The sequence below is a fragment of the Erpetoichthys calabaricus genome, chromosome 5 (genome assembly GCF_900747795.2).
Source record: "Erpetoichthys calabaricus chromosome 5, fErpCal1.3, whole genome shotgun sequence".
Lineage (NCBI taxonomy): Eukaryota > Metazoa > Chordata > Cladistia > Polypteriformes > Polypteridae > Erpetoichthys > Erpetoichthys calabaricus.
In genome coordinates, this window is record NC_041398.2 from 111466062 (window position 1) to 111484108 (window position 18047).

The 18047-nt window shown below is 35.3% G+C and overlaps 1 protein-coding gene across 3 annotated transcripts in view; it reads right to left on the minus strand.

Moving 5' to 3' along the window:
* Window positions 1-18047, minus strand: part of LOC114651884 (LIM and calponin homology domains-containing protein 1-like) — a 338328-nt gene that overhangs the window by 99609 nt on the left and 220672 nt on the right. For 2 of the 3 annotated variants that reach the window (XM_028801930.2, XM_028801931.2), the window contains exon 8: window positions 14939-15191. In XM_028801930.2, the coding sequence (XP_028657763.2) occupies window positions 14939-15191 (253 nt within the window). Of the gene's footprint in view, window positions 1-5724; window positions 6061-11296; window positions 11570-14938; window positions 15192-18047 lie in introns of all 3 variants that reach the window. The other variant, XM_051928055.1, reaches the window with a different exon arrangement.

The following is an 18047-nucleotide window of genomic DNA, read 5'->3' on the forward strand; positions in this document are numbered from 1 at the left end:
TAAAAAGATTACAATATGCAAGCTTTCGAGGCAACTCAGGCCCCTTCTTGCCTGAAGAAGGGGCCTGAGTTGCCTCGAAAGCTTGCATATTGTAATCTTTTTAGTTAGCCAATAAAAGGTGTCCTTTTGCTTGGCTTTTCTCTACATTCTTTTATCTTCAAAACATAAGTACTTATTCTGCATTACTACCTTGTATACTGTATATTTGGCTTTTCTTATTCAAACTCTTTGATGGTGCATGGGGGATGCTTTTACCATTTCAACTGACAGACTTTATCTAACAGGCTAAACCCTGCAAGTCTTTTAAAGCTGGACGTAAGCACAGTGTATTCTAGAAAGTCGAAAGCAAAAAACAAATTATATTTTGCTAAGTTAGAGAGTGCAGCTTTTGAGTCCAATGATTATTGACCTTAATCTTAGTGATAATGAATTAGTGACATTTTCCATGTTTTGAGAATCTGTCTACTGTGTTAGTGGAAAGAAAACCACCAGGTGTGCATACTTAATTTGGGCAAAAAAGGAGGGGAAGAGTAGCTATGTTTAATGCTCTTAATTTAGTTTTCGTTCAGTTGGTGATTTGTTGTAAAAAATGGAGCTTGGAGTTGCTTTTCTTACTTTTGTTAAGAGCTCAGCTCTTTTGAAGAAAATCAACACCCTCTATCTACTGCTTATCTGATGGACACATGGAAAAGGAGCTCTCTTTCTAGCAAGAAATTGTTTGTCATTTTTTGATTAAGGACTTATGATCTGTAACTAAGAAACTGGACCATTTGGGAAATTACATCTGTGACTAAATTAAGACTGCACGATCCCACCCAGATTGTACGGTTCTTTACATTGCTAAAATTTGTTCCTATTGGTTTTGATGCAAATGAATATGAATTTAAGTAAAAGCTTTAAGCCAGTCTCGGTCCTATTATTTTAAAATTGTCAGGTGCTATGAATGATTATTCCTGGACTATCTGTGGTCCCTTAAGTGTACAAAGGAATCATTCTAAAGTCCTATATTGGTGGTAAACTGGATTGAAATAAAAGAGTGGAACTAAAAGACAGTCCCAGTCAGTGAGCAACCTGATGAGGTACCTAGGGCTGAATATACAGGGTATAATATGGACAGCATGACAGGTTAAGAGGTTAATGGTAACAGCTGTATAGCTGGTTTTGACATTTCTTCCTCTCCACCATTAAGAACCTAAAAGGTTAGTTAGTTATTGCATTAGGTGCATATCACAGGTTATCTAAAAACATGATAAAACACAATAGTGTACAACTTCCTCGCTTCCCACTTCATGGAAATCAGGAGAAATGTGCATTTCAAAAATACTCTTATTGGCAGAGCAGGATTTTTTTTTCCACTTCTGCATGTTAAAAATTTGATCATATCACATTTTTCTTTTGCTTAAAATAACATTATTTTTCTACCTTAATGAGGCTGTTTGGAATCTTTAACCTTTAGAGAATGTTAATACAGTATGTTGGTGACTTGTATTAATAGCTTAGCTAAAAGTAAACAGAATTTTATTTTTAATATGTTTTAGAGTTTGCCATGTCATCATTTTTGGTTTTTGTAAGCGCCAACATTTAGTGACCAGGCTTTCAAATGTTGTGCACCATTGCCAGGGGTTCAATTTCCAGAAGGCGCAAGGCACAATTAATGCTATGCTTTATAAACCTCTTCTACATTCAGTTAAGTGTCTGAGATTACAGATACATGAAACAACATTCTTCCAGTAATAAATGTTTTTGGTTAGTGACTTCCAGCAATTGTCCTTTTGACTTTATTCATGGTTTACCATTTCAGTTTTGGCAACAGTTCACCAAAACTTTGAAATTGACTCAAGCTATATTTTTTTTGAACATATACAGATCTGGTCCGATTACACACTGTTAAAAAAATAATTCTAATAGACCAGCATTGTTTATTACCTTTTTATATTTTATCTTTACAAGAAAATGTTACAAAATGTAGATTATCACAATAAAGCCTGCCAGACTGTTACAACTTTCAAATCAATTTTCCATTATTCTGTGTAGCATTACAGATGCTATTTAGCATATCTAAACTAACTTTCACAACTACTAATTAAGGTGTAGTTTAGTGACTGTCATCTGTGTGACATCCAGCCCAGTTAGTAGTGCTGGAGTCAGCAGAATCTATTATTTGAGTTGAATGAACCACTGCAGGGTGGAAGGAGAATCAGATTCTGTTAGGGGGAGCTGTGACATGGTGTTCCTTTCCACGGAACAGGCTAGCCCCCATCTGGAAGTGTTTTCAAAGCGAACACAAATGACCCCAGAAGTACTTATTGAATAGCCTAGGGTTAAAAGGGATTTGCGTCAGAAACTAAATATTTGGAGCTGAGACAACAGAAGGAGTAAAAGCAAACAGTTTTTCCATGGAGAAGTGAACTAGCCACTGAATAAGTTAATAAAGGAATCCATTTTTTTCTTTTTAACAGGCCAAGTGAGACAGCAGGTTAATTAAATTAAGTTTTAATTAAATTAAGTCATCTGTGTGTTCACTGTTCAGAGTGCGGTCTGTCTCAGCTTCTCTGTATCAATGGTATAGGACACTCTTTGGTCAGGTTTCATCAAAGTTTTTGGCTGTTGATCTTTGGCTAAAACAAATAACATGATGATGAGCAGAAAGAGCCTGGAAACCAAATTAGTTTAGGAGAAAAAGAAATTATCATCCAAAGCATTATTTACTTTCAAATTAGAGTTTCAAAGAAAGAGACAATGAACTGCGTACACTAATAAGTCAAATTATATTTAAAAATATGTAATCTTATGGTCCTATGATGACTTTTAAATAAGTTGACAAATATATCCCTTCTGGAAATCACTGCCTTGAATAAACATCATTCTGTATACTCCTTTGAATAATAGGTGGCTGTAAAACCTTATACTAACCTTCATTAATAAACCCTTGCAAAACTTCACGATAGAAGGATAATTTCAGTTTTAGGCGAGGTACTTCAAAAAGATCTGCAACTACTGAGTAAATTATTGTAAAGATGTAAAGAGGCACTATATAATGCTTGCTAATGATGAGTGAAACCCACAAAATTCACACTGATTTGAGTTTAGTAAAATCATGGAAATGTTTAAGAATTTCGCTGAAATCTGTGAAATGCATTGAAGTCGATAGAGAAGGAGGAACTGAACTAGTTTTGAGTTGATTATAATGGTGCAATGGTCTTTTACTTTAAGTGTTCCTGAGGGCTTGGGAAAAGTCTGTCCAACCAAAAATGGCAAAAATGTGACCTGAGCTTTGAGGCAGTAGTACACATCACTACACCAATGTGCTTCAAACAATAAAAGATGCACAGGGAGCAAAACCCACAAACACAAAACAACAAAAGGCCATAAACTAGCAATAAGTTTAAAAAAAAAAAAAAAAAAGTACTGTATATCTATAATTTTGCTGAGAAAGTTCCAGTCATTGGCAGCAGGGGACTGGCTTGTTGCATTGTTTGACGTTGTGGCTCAGAGCACAGCTGGAGTGTAATTTTTGTATTTAATCTATTTGTGCGGATGCTTCACTTTTTTTTTTATTCCATTGAGAAAACAAAAATGCCTTGCAAATAATGATATCGAACATTTCATTACTATTATTTTATAGGGTGTCATGTGTTTGCTGACTCAGGAAGGGGAATGGCTCCTGTAAGCCTTGTTTTGACTTGTTCCTGCTAGGTCTTGGCTAATTACACTTGCATTCAGTTGGCATGCAAAATTAGCCATGTAGTGCAGTGGCGAGTGATTAAAAGCACACTGGCCTTGCAAAGAATCATGGGGAATTGGGAAAAAATGTTTGTCAACTGGCCTCATGGTGAATTTCCAGAAAAATATTTGGCGAACAAGGTCACTGGTGAACATAGCATATTTGCTGTGAAAAATGCTTTGGCAAATTTCATTGATCAAGCCTACTAATGACTTATTAATGAGTTCTTATATAGTGTTACCACCATACGAATGATCACTTAATGATGTTTAGAATGTTTTTTTTTTTTTTTCTTTACTTCCACAGTTTGTTGCACAGTCTGTGTCCTATGCCAACAGTGCAAACATACTCAAGGCACAATCATGGTCTATACCGAATTTCTGGAAATAGATATAACGATTACATCTTGCCTGAAGAAGGGGCCTGAGTTGCCTCGAAAGCTTGCATATTGTAATCTTTCTAGTTAGCCAATAAAAGGTGTCATTTTGCTTGGCTTTTCTCTGGAAATAGATATAATATGTATGGTTACAGTAAGGTTGTTTTTCCACTCAGTGCCTGGGATGGTCAGCACATACAGTATGTTAAGGTTGATATGGAATGCCCTCATTGTATTATATAGCTATAGACAAGGAGTCTTTAATCACGGTTTTGGAGAGTTAAAGGTTTTTGTTTGAACCAATTTCCTTATTATTTAGCGCTATATGGCTTGGCAGTGCTTTCATTCATCCAAAAAAAATTTTAGTTACATTGTAGAGTTTCCTTTACTAAGAACATTATTCATATGTTTTGTGGACAGTTTGCACTTTATGGTTCATCCCTTTTCCCTCATTTATTACTAAACATTTTATTGACGCAAATACTCCATGATGCATACTTTCAACTTTAAATAGAACCAAGTTAGCTGGAGAGCTGGTGGTTTCTTTGTTATTACCATTTTGTTAATAACTGGTGGCTGGTTAAAGAAAACAGTAAACAAAAATTAAATGTAGATGTTTAAAACTAAAAAAAGGCAACTAAGGGTTCCAAATCGTAACAAATGAATTAACTGAAATTGAGCTTAAAAATGCATTGGTTTAGCAACAAATAAATAGGCTCTAATTAAGAAATTGGTTGAAATGAATCCTCCAGGACAGTAAATTTAGACTTCTACTTTACAATGTAGTTAAAATTTGTCTTAGATGAATGAATGTACAAACAAGCCCTATAATTAAATACCTAGTTTTATCTGTCATCTGATTAGGCAACTGGTTGAATCGAAAAACCTGCAGTCACTATGGCCCTCTAGGACTGTGATCGAGGGTCCCTAATATAAGAGATGAAGAGCATAACAGCTTATGGCTAAACCGGTGGTATTAAACTTTGCAAAGACATTACCATCCTGCACTACAAAAGAGCCACTAGAGCTGGCCAAACTATAGGAAGGCTACTTTAGCTTATCTTTTTAAGTTCCTCTTTGTTTCCTCACTGTGATTGGGGTGATTACACTCAGATACAAAGACACACAAAGCAGTGATTATGGGGAGAACATGTGAAGCACGGTGTAATACACATATTAACATATGCCAAAAATGGACATACACATTTGCAATAAAGGATAATATTTGGAGCCAGGTTCTGAAAAATGTGCATTTCATTTTGCCAAAATTCCATATAAAATTAATGCAGACATACCATTATTACAAAATGTCTTAAGAATTTAAATCCTGTTGAGATAAAATCTGTAAAAAAACACTTAGTAACAAGACATGAGCCTTGAAACAGAAGAAGTGAAATGTTTTTCTTCTGTAGTTTGTTATATTTATAACCTATGCTTTGAATGCCATAGTCAGTGTAGTGTACAGTTATACTAATAAAAGAAAATACATTACAGAATCTACAATAAATCAAATGTAATTTAACATGCACCCAATACTGACAAGCCAATTATAAATGACATAACACAGGACAGAAGCAAAAGAGAAATTGATAAGCCATTCATGAACACACAATATAAAAGTTACCTATCTGCGCATCTAGAAGAACAATGTTGCCATGGCTTGTCCTGGACATGAACTCTGCTATGATGCAAATCTTTTTTCATATCTTTTGCAGCTTCTTTCTCTTTACTGGCAGTTGGTGATGGAATGAATTGAGTTGGAGAAATTTTGGGTTTAAATTGATTCATTTTAACTTTTCTAAGAGCAAAATCATCTTTTTCTACATCAGGAAATCTCTGCTCATCCTCTTCCTCTTCAGAGTCTAGCCCATGCTGTAGCTCATTTCGTAAAAGGTCGTTATCCTGCCTTAGTATTACAGATGTAGCAGCTGCATTTTTTTCTTCACTTGTTTCCTGTGAGCTGTTATGGTTTGGGTTGAAGAGGACATTTAATTTTATAATAATGAACCTTCATGCAGTTAATAAGTATTTGTAAGGAGCAGCAGGCAGAAACAACAGCATGAGGCACACTTCTTCATTCCACTTTAACCTAGCAACACAGTCAAACATTCAAAAAAATTACCTACGAAAGGTTCATCTTCTATCCTATAACATGAATCACTGCTTTAAAAAGTAAAACTAGGCACTAAATGTAGTAAAAACAAAGTTATTTTCATCTGTACTAAAAGTGATTCACTACAAACCCATTCAAGCAAAAAATGTTTTAAATGATGATGATCAAAAGATATAATTTCCCAAACAGAAAAACAAGGCAAGTATTTTATCATCAAGCAAATTTAGGAAAAAACTTCAGTGCGAGAAATATATGGAGACATTTTTGTATTAAATCAGGGCATCCAAATTATACTGATGTATTTATGTTATTTCTTACTGCTAAGACACCAGATTAACAGTCAAATTAGCACTATATTTATACATAGCAAGTAATATGGTTATTTTTTTCTGAAAACATGCACTAAATTTGTAAGAATTTTATTTGTTCACTTGTAAAAGAGCTTCTCGTTATTATGTCTTTAATAACTGACTGCAAGGGTCTTTTTTTTTTTTTTATTTCCAGAAGGATCTCCAAGGAAGTGCAAGACAGGATACCCCCCAGATCTCGGTGTGTACTGATTTAGCATAGGATCACAATGATATTACAATTGTCATAAGAAAATTAACTGGACAGTTCTGATCACGTATGGTTAGAATGCCAGACAGGTAGATTGCCTGGATGATTTACTTACAGTAGGCAAGAACTGAGTCCAGTGGTGAATGCATTGTTTTCTGGAATTGCTATAATAGTGGAGTTTGCCCATTCTTCTTCTTCATTGATTCCAAGATTTGGCCATTGATATGTGACATATTTGTAACCCCGTACTTTTATGTGTTTGTCTTTATGTACAGATTAATTTTCTTACACTGAATGCCAGTACACCACTATTCATCATATCATTTGTAATGCACAAAATAAATGGCATTTCAAAAATATGCTCCATACAAATGCCTGTAAAGCATTTGACTATGATTTATGAATAGGTTTTATGAGCTACTATAAATAGGATCTAAAAAATACATTTTTTGAAAATACACTGAACTACTAACTTGTATTTAGTCATAAGTATTAAAATAAGCCTTAGCAGTATTTTATCAATGATACAAGTTAACTTAATAAGCAGAATGAAATTATTTGTGAATTTAAGTTACTTTTACACCTTCACTCAGGCAGTGAGGCTACAGTTCATAACACAAAACAGCAAGCATGTTTATAAGGGTCTTTAACTGCCTAGATTAATACGTCCATGAAGAGTGGTTTTCAAGTTAGGGTAAGTACAAGTCTCTGTGGGCTGGTGCCCTTCAGAACACAGCCAGAGATGCACCTATGCATGGAAAGGGACATGGAGTACAGTATGATTGCAACTATGGAGCTGATAACTCAGTCAGGATGCCAGCGAGGGATAGTATTTTAAGGGCCTTTCTGTAATTTAACAGCTAAAGGCACCAAAAAATGACAGTAATGCTTTATATGGAAGATAGGTTGGAGGGTTTTTTTCTTTATACATATATACAGTGTGTTTATAAATGTAGTGCACTCATACATAAAATAAAATTAGTCTTCTATGCCATTCCTGTTACAGGACATTGTTCTTTATTTCAGCTACTATACAATTTGCATGCATTAGACTATTCATGTGTAAACTGTATGAAGCATTAAAGCAGTATACTGTATATATAGTATAACACATTTTTGTTGGACTAACAAGCAGGAAGTGAAAATGCTAATACTATTACACTGTGGCACCAACAAGCCTTAGCAATGCAGGTGACAGAGCAAAATAAAAGTGCATTTTTGATAACCTCATCATAACAACTTATAATGTATAAGTTAATACACATGCTTTAAATTCTGTTTTTTGTTTTTTTTTTAATATTAGCCCTACAAAATTAGCTGGATTCTCGTTTGTGTATTCCTACATAAAAATCCAAAAGATACTTTGTTACAATGCATCATTAAGCATTCTTGATTTTTGTTTGTGGCTTTCAGACAAGTTAAGCCCTGCAGAGGAGATGAAAATTACCAAGTAGTCATGACTTGTTTTGTGTTAAAAATCACTTACATGACAGCACGTCTCTTCAGACTGAAGCTGTTTATATGTGCTGACTGTTGCCAAACTATCTGTTTGAACACAGGTTTGTTTTCAGCAAAGTGTAAGCGATCCAAAAGCTGAAGCTGCACTTCCTTTGTATGTTTTTATTTCACTTCAAAAACTTCCACAGATGAAGCTAGGAGAGACAGTTCTTTTGTCTCTAGTTTAGATCTGAGTGGAGAAGTAAATCATAAATGTTTATAATGTCAAGATCATTAATTTCATATCTATGAAATTTATATTTATTATTTGAGTCAATTTTCATCATATTGTCTTCATGGGTTAAGAGTTTTCTCTCTCAGTAATTTTCCATTTTTAAACAAATGCCCAAAATATAAGAAACACTGTTGAAAATACGTTTTGCATTGCTGTGTACCTTTGCAACTTCAATCTCATGATATATTTCCTGTAATATCTTATTAATATAATGATTTTAAATTTGATTATACCCTGTAATTCCACAGGGCACAGTAAAAAATGTAAAAACAGAATACTCTGCCAGTCTGTGAGTGTTGCGGGTGGCAAAAACATACCTCTTCAAAGTTGACCGCAACTGCAGATTCAAACCACCAATTGGCTACAAAATGCTGAAAAGGTAGAATGTAAGCTCTTTTGCTCCAGGGCTCCTGTTATTATGGTAGCTGCAATACTGTTTTTACATTTTAAGAAAGCTGCCGGAAATTTATCTGCCATGACTGCAGGAAGGAGTTTGCGACACTATGCATCTCAGATTTGCTTTAGTTGATGAATTGTATTGAAAAAATTACGCAGATCAAAATGGAAAGTGATTATATATTATATATAAGTTTTCTATAAACACACATATGAATTAAGCACTAGGCACAGTAATATTTTCATTCAACACAGGTCTGCATTGCTCTTTTTGATAGTTTTTTATGCTATCACCTCTGTTTAACAGTTGCATGCAAGGATTGAATATCATTGCCCAGTGCTGGCATTCCAGCGCTGTTTTCAGTCTCTTTATCCTAGACATTCTACTGAAACATTACAGGACCTGCAGTGTGTGTGCCAATGCCATCTGTGTGGGTTAGCCTCAGTTCAATACATTGGTTTTACTGTTTAAAACAGGCACACTGGGCAAAGAAAATATATTACACCTTAGTTAATTTTATCCAGATTTACAGTGGCATGATTTTTTTTTTTAATTTCCTCTGCTCAAAGCTTTAAAGATTAGCCAAACTGTTGGAAAGACTTCAAAATAAAAAACATTTAATAGAATATAACATTTTTAGCACTGTATTTTAAAAATTTCCATTATGCATAATTAAATCATTATTTGCAGAGACACTATATTCATTGCATATATATTTTTGCATCACATGTTTGGAGCAGAATATTACTACAGTTTCTATCATTTTCATAATTATGATGGCAAAGGTATAAAAAATATCAATATTGTGACTGATTTATACTCTTCATATGAAATGGGCATAGCAGTATTCTCAAACCCAGAAACTCATTATGCCAAGGTTGTCTTGAGTGGTCAAGGCTTATTACTTAGTTTTATTAATCACAAGAAAGGGTTACTTATTTATGATGTTTTAATATATTGACTAGATCCAACTACATTTTCACTGAATACCACTAGCTTGCTTGTACCCAATTATATTTAACAGAATGCTTAATTGGGAAAGCTCCATCCTAAATATAAATAGGAAGTAACACTGACTTTTGCACATTCAGAAAATGCGGTATAGCCATGACAGAAAATGTCTTAATATTTTGTACAAAAATCAGGACTTTATACAAACGTACTGTAATGGTGCTGACAAGTTACATCAGCAAGCCAACTTAAACTGCCATGTAAAGAGCAGAGAATCTATTCAATAAGCCTCTCTGTGCTGACGTTACACTGGTGTCAGGAGTGGGATGAGAAAACCTATAGTCTGACTTAGCAGAGCGTCGAGTCCTCAGAGACCAAAAACAGAAAGCTTGGCTCTTCAGAGGAGTTGCTGGAAAGTCTCCAGGCTCAAGCCCATAATCTGGAGTGCCATTTGCAGCAGCAGTACATGGGGGAAAACAGCTGAGAGACTACCTCCTCTGCAGCTTCACCACCAATTTTTCATCTGCTAAGGTCCATAAGCCTGGGTACACTGACACCGGTGGAGCTTCGGCCTCATGAAGATGGGGAACAATATGGAAGATTGAGTTGCCACTGACCCCAAATGAATTGGAAGAAGCAGGGCTGGTAGTAAAAATGCACAGGCAAAGGAAAAGGCAGATTGTAGAGTCGTTGTGAAACAGCAGCAGATTGAGACTCTCAGAAATGAGATCCAGACCTGGAACGCAGTTTGCAGCTTCAGTTCGGTGAAGGAAAACAACGCAAGAGAGCAGTACATCTGCATCACCAACACAAGGAGGTTTGAAAACTGACCAGCATTGAACGCGTCTTATGCACTGCAGGACAGTGCAGCACTCAGCATCCCAGCTGTGCCATTTGAGTACAAAGTGCTCACGATCCCTGCTGATATGCCTGCTGCATGACTGAAGCGAGACAGCAGACCATGCTGCCATGCCAAAAAGATTGTGTGCTGTTGCAAGGACTTGGAAGTGGTCGCTGGGGATAGCGAATTTAGCAGGAGGGCTATGTAACAGAGCTGACAAGTAACATCAACTAGGGATAACTTACTCCAGTATGAGCTGGCATTACATCACCAGTGGCATGGGCCTACATAAAAGGAAAGCCTGCAAAGTCACAAGCTTTTCCAACTAATGTGGCAAAAGGTGAGTAGTCTTTTTAAGGGAGAATCCATCCATTGTGGTGATGCTACAGTGCTAGATTTGCTGCACTTTACCAAGTAAGGAAAAATCATGCCTTTTTCTCCACTGGCAGGAACAATATGCGAAAGCTAAAGTGTATTTACTAGAGTTAAAGAAACCCTTGCTAAGCCAATCTTTGCAAAACTACATAATACAAAAAAAATTGTTAATGTATTCACATGCATTGTTGGCATGCCTGTTAGGGCACCACAGTGTCATTCTGCTAACCTGCTGTAGCGCACTGAGGCTGGAAGAACTTTAATGCCAGCTCTTGCAAGTCTTTTCAGCTTTTTCTCTTCTTCGGTCTCCTCCTTATCTTTTCCATCCAACTTGAACTTTTGCCCTTCATTTACTTTATTTATGTTGTAATGGCTTCCTGTGATTCTCTCACTCTGAACAGAAATTGTCTGTGTCAAGTGGCAGTCATTCTGCATTGTGTCATCTCTACCATTCAGGAGATGTTCTTCATTTTCCTCTTCATTGATTGTTTCAGGCTGGCTACTGTGTCACATAACACACATTGAGAAAGCAGCACTGGACTGTTTTATTCACACACAAACACAATCATCAGGCAAAATGAAATGTAATCAAATCTGACTTGATTTTTAGGATCAACTGCAATTAACTCCAATAGCAGGAATATATTCAACTTAAACAAATTTAACTAATCACTGCTGATCAAGAAACCTACTCAAGAAGTTTCACAGCATTAATGGAAACATGTAAGAGGAGAGCACTGATTGGATAACCATTAACAGAGATGATTTCAGGTCACAATTTTGTTATATCTACTCCAGCAAAAGAAACCATTTAAAGAAAGACTAAATTGCCAATATTGTATGTCTAAAAAGATATGCTTTAAGATTGTTTAGAATACAACACAACTGGGGGATTTTCATCAAACATCTAGAATTTCTGAAGGTCTGGATATGATCTGCAATAAAGAATTGAATTACCCAGCTTGTGTACACTACTTCTTCACATAGTATTTGCACTGTAAAAAATAATGCAATGTATCAAATCAAGTTAGAGAAAACATGGCTTCTGATTGAAAGATCATATTTAAAATCAGGGAGTCATTTAGAGACACAAGCAAAAATGATCAAATGTGCACAAGGGTTGCTCTTTTTCTATTTGCAAATACTGTACTCTACGAAGTTACATCAGCAACACTTGGTCCTGCAAAGAGAGTTCAAAATTCAATTGCAAACAAGCACAGAATAACTAGAACTGCATATGAAGTAAAAATGTAAAATGTTTTCCTATCACTTTAAATTTACACCTTTAAGCAGAATTTCTTTTAATCAGTAACTCTCAAACTTCTTACTTCTTAAGTGTTTTAAGTAAATTTCCTAATAAAACTTTTGTTTGTCATTTGTGCGTCATCTGACAATATCACATTGTTACATGCAAAAAAAAAACAAAAAAAAAAAAAAACACCATATTATATACACACACACACACACACACACACACACACACACACAATATATAGTCCAATCCAAACAAACATTTCAGAGACAGACGATGAAATCATAAAATCCTAAACTTAACAATTCAGAGAGCTTTAAAAAAAAAATTAAAAAATTTTTTTGCACCGTTTCTTTTTTTTTGGAATAACATTAATTTTTTTTTTAATAAAGGATTCACCTATTTCACTGGGATTCAATAATTCACAGTGGTATTTATATCTTCCATTCCCTCTGGCATTCTACAATTCTCAGGTTCATCCTACAAATCCTGTTTTTAAATCTAGTTGACAGTGACTGAGGTGAATTGCTATTACTGTACACCATTACTGAGTATGGTGATGAGCCATGGCTGCCATCCAGGCTGGCAGCATGGTAGAGCTGGGTATTATATGTTTTGCTCACATTTTTTTTTCTAACATAGCATCAAACTTATTGAAGCCTACTTAAACTACTATGCTTAATTTATAGCCATTACTCTTTTGGTTCCATCTCTTTTTAGGAGTCATTATGTGAACTGTATTATAAGAAGGTCTGCTAGGTGTATTTAAATGTGGGATTATCCAAATAAAAAAAAAATTAAAAAGTCAAGTATGTTGTCAAGGTAGAGTTTGTCTCTAATATTCATACTTGACATTCAGATGAGACCAACTTCTTCTCTTAATATGTATTTTAATATGAAAAATATACTGAATGTACAAATCATGAATGCAAACCTGAAATCTAACTTAATATTTTACATACATATATAAATCCCAGCTTCACAAATAAACATGACATAACATCAGGACCTGTCTGCAGCTCACTAACCTAGTAAGGTGGACAGACATCAAATGAAGCTTTGAAAGTCACTTTCTGTCACCACTGTGGCAACAGCAGAACATGGAGCTCAGATAAGTTGATTATAGTATTGGCAGAGAATGTAGTTCTTTCATATGGCACTGTACAAGATAAACATACAGTAAATAGGAATTGTGGGAAGTGAGATGCCAAGTATATGAATAGATACACCTCTGTATGAAGTGCAGTTTTTACTATAATAAGATAAACTCAAACTGTGACATACGGTTGTTCAGACCAGCAGTAGGTCTGGTATAAATATGCCTTTTAATAAATAATAGAACAAAAAAAAAAAAAAAACTGTGGAGATCCAGTCTGTAAACTGCACACTTCATACATGTTAATATCACAAATTTCTATTACTGTTGAAACATCACTGTAAAAACACCTATCACACACAATAATTCATAAAAATGAATAGTACAGTATTTACAGATTATCATATTGTATTCTCGGATCATCATTTAATGAACAGATTCAACTCTGCTCTACCCATACATCACCATTAGCTGTCATGACAGATTCATCAGCTACATCCTCCCCTTACTACAATAGCTTGTTGGTATGGAAATATTCTGGCTCACTGTAAACCTCTTCTACTTTCCTAATTTGTATATTTCAAAGTCACTGTGAAGCTTTTTTGTAGGGGGTTACAAACACTGCAGTCTTTTATGCTTATTGTCATTTGAACTTGCAAAGGGTGTTGTGGCTACCAATCAGTCATCCACCTTATCTACATATACCATACACAAAGAACCACAAAACATAGCAAGCCTTTCAATTTAAATGTGGCCACAGAGATCCCAAAAACATCTTGAATTTAACTTTTTTTTTATTTTCATATCCAGCTAGCTCGTTGTTCCTTCAGATTCACCCGATCTCCAGATCTCTCCTGCCATTTCACTTCTTATCTAGGTGACCTTCTTTCTTGCTTGCCTTTCTCCCCTCTGTTTTCTGCATTCAAACTCAAAAGTCATCTAATCTTGCATTTATACTTCTGCCACAGCCCACCTCCTGGGCTAAGTGATTACTTAAAATGTCCATGTCTACAACTCAAATTTACCTTGTTACTCACTTATAGTCATTTTATTTATCTTGAATTGACTGTTCCGACACAGAAATTTTCTATTCTTAAGGGCTTCATTATGACAAGCCTCCACTCAAAATTCAGGCCACACAACTGACAATATGGTTATACAAATATTTAAAATAATACATATTTATAAATAACACTATATACAATCATACACATTTATACATTCATTGGTGTCTAAACTCATATAAATTTATATTCTGCACCGGTTGCTATACTCTTATGTTATTTCAGTTCCATTAAATAATGCCTGTTCAGTTAAAACAAAAGCAGCAAGACACATTCCAAAGAATTCTAAAAGAAACCACTATATTCAAAAAACAAAGTTCAGTTAAAAATGAAATCTGTCCTTTACAAATTAAGCCTAGAGACATCAGCCACATGCTGCATTCTCTTTAGAACAATTTAGAGAATTCACACATCAAAAAAAAAAAAAAAAAAAAAAGAGAGAGAAGGGAGAATTTTTACCTAAATGGCCGCTCTCCTCCAATAGGTGAAGTTGCAGTGCTCCAGCTCTTCCGATATTCTTCACGTTCCGTCTTCTTCTTGCGCAGTGGTGCAGGAACATATGCTGACTGGTTGCTTTTGTTAGGAAGGTACTGATTGAAAGGCATTGCTGCTCTGGGTTCACTGCATGATGTTCGACGGGTAAGCATATCATCTTTTCTCACATCAGGCATCTTTCTGTGTGGTACATCAGACTCAGAATCACTTCCACGACCTGTGAGTGACAGAAAAGAGCAACCAAGACAGTGACATAATTCTAAAGATATCTATTCACCAACACATTAAACCTGCTTAGTCCATTTTTGGGAGGCAGTGAGTCACAGAAGCAATGGGGGATTCCAAAACAGTCATAAAAAAAAGATGTGTTTATTGTAAATAGCAAAAATATACAATAACAAAATGGAGCCACGACAATACTGTAGTCTGGTAAAACACCACGAACAAGAGAGGCTGACCTGAAAGTGACAATGGACATATAATGCTGCCAGTCTGATAGGAAGGAACTTCATCAGGTGAAGTGTGTGCTATTAAAAACTTTATATATTGTGACTTTGTCAAAAGCAGCTGGTCAAGGGGGATAACATTTAATTGGTTTCAGCAGCAACATTTAAAATATTACCTAGAATAATTTTTATGCCACATATTCTCTCATCTGGCCAAACATGGTCAAGCATTGTACTATTAAGTGAAAATGTAATCTTTTTGTTAAATGTAAACATTCCATAGAGAAATTCAGTATGGAAGTAAGTATATAAAATGAAGAATGAGATATGGATATAGTATCTTTTTGTTTTCATGAAAGAATAAATGCTACACATTTTGATGCTTAGCCTTCCAAAAACTAGAAAAATTAAGGAGTTATGATCTGGAGCAATGTGTACTTAGTTAAGCATGACTAATGGATTAAAATTACAGTACAGATGTTAAGGTAACAAAATTAAGAACTAAAAAGGTTGGGACCATTCTCCTCGTATTTGTTAGAGAGACATTAAAGAATTTGATTAAAATGTCTGAATTAACTGAATACAATTTGAAGGAAAAATAAGCTTTCATAGAATACATGTAAAACATGAAACACTTGATTCGTACAGAACTTCAACAGTATGATTATATTTCTTTATACTGCCAGAGTTATATTCACTTAAACCCTCTAGACAAACATTCTACCCAAATTTGTAGTACTACTAGAGATACTAACAAAATAACCTGTCCAGAACTTCATTAATCTGCAAGAAGTCATCACCAAGCATCCTGAAATAACAGAACGCTCTGCCTACAAACAAGAAGATCATACACTAAATGTGTGTACAACAGCAACAATGTATGAATGAATTTTTATGGATTAAAATCATCTTCTATATTTTTGTAATGATTTTATGGTTCTGGTTAAAAAAAACTCCCTTATTTAAGGCCAAGATGTTTTATTAGAAAAATGGTGTGAGACTTTCAGACTGTCTGTCTTTGTAAAATGCTACCTTGCAATATACTGCTACCATTGAACTTCTCAAATTAACCATAAAAGACCCAGCAGCATATGGGAAATGTATGTCACCTTTCAATCTATGTTAGTTAAAATGCAAAATCAGTATCCAACGCCTATACAATTAATTCAGCATAGAATAGAAAGAGCTTACAAGTTTATAGTACAAATGTAGAAAACTAGCTTTAACTGACATTCTATGTGTCCATATTGTCACATCTAATAGTGCACAGTAAGACTGAAGACAGCCTGTTGTCAAATAATAAGGAATCTCCAAAAGACCAAGAAGAAATGGGTCTTCATATTTTAGGAACCTATACGACTCTTTAACACTAGAATTACCAGAGCCTACGAAAAAACTCGTAGATCCGTCCCACCTTAAATCGCTTCACACTTCTCCATCAGCGTCTTTTGTCCTGTAAATGTGTCGATAAGCAGCAAACAGTCTGCTATCACATCCCCCCACTGGCACACAGTTTTCTCAGCTCAAATCTGTTTACCTGCGTGTCAGTAGCTTGGAGTTGTATAGAGTGAGAAGTCAAGCAAAATGACACCTTTTATAAATACTATATCGTTATTTGGAACACATGCATTTCATGTGTGTTCCGTGTCTACAACGATCTATGTAAACACATCGTTAAAACAAACGTATTTCATGTTTTAGTAATAATTGACAAAATGTAGACATGAAATGTATAATGTGTGAAGCCTGAATTCCAAATATCAAAGAAACACTTTCACAAAAGGTACAAATATAACTGAACAAATGCGCTTTTATTCAAAAATATAACTGCAGAAAAACAACCCGCGTTTACCTGCGACATTGACACGCAATTGGCATGAGAGATTCGGTGGCGTAAGGGTATCATCTGCTGACTTGTAATCAAAGCTTCGCGGGTTAGATCCTGGGCGAGTCCGTTTTGAGAACTGAGCTGCTCGTATTCTTATTATTTTAGAATAAAAACATATATTTGATTCCAGTCTGTAACAGCCGATATAATTTATGATACTTGTAAAGGTTAGTTTTGTTTTTTTCTATTCTGTTATTCTCTCAGCCACGTTCACGTTCCCAACTCCCCACGCCCCCCCACCAAATGCATTTGACACTGCTGTTTTCACATGGACGCGCTATAACAGAGGTACACTCAACTCATGCCGATGATTCTACATTTGATCAAGAATGCACTTTTGCCATCACTGCACTTTGTATATGTACATGGGAAACTCTGCACTTGTGACTTTACGCTGTAGATCTGGCTCTTACATACAAAGGACGGTGCATGTGCCCAAAACATTAACATTTATATGTGTTCCAAATAACGATATTGTACTTATAAAAGGTGTCATTTTGCTTGACTTCTCACTCTATGCAACTCCAAGCAACTGACACGTAGGTAAACAGATTTGAGCCGAGAAAACTGTGCGGCAGTGGGGGATGTGATAGTAGGCTGCTTGCTGCTTATCAACACATTTACAGGACAAAAGACGCTGATGGAGAAGTGTGAAGCGATTTAAGTGGGACGGATCTACGAGTTTTTTAGTAGGCTCTGGTAATTCTAGTGTTAAAGAGGTTAAAGATAACAGCCATTT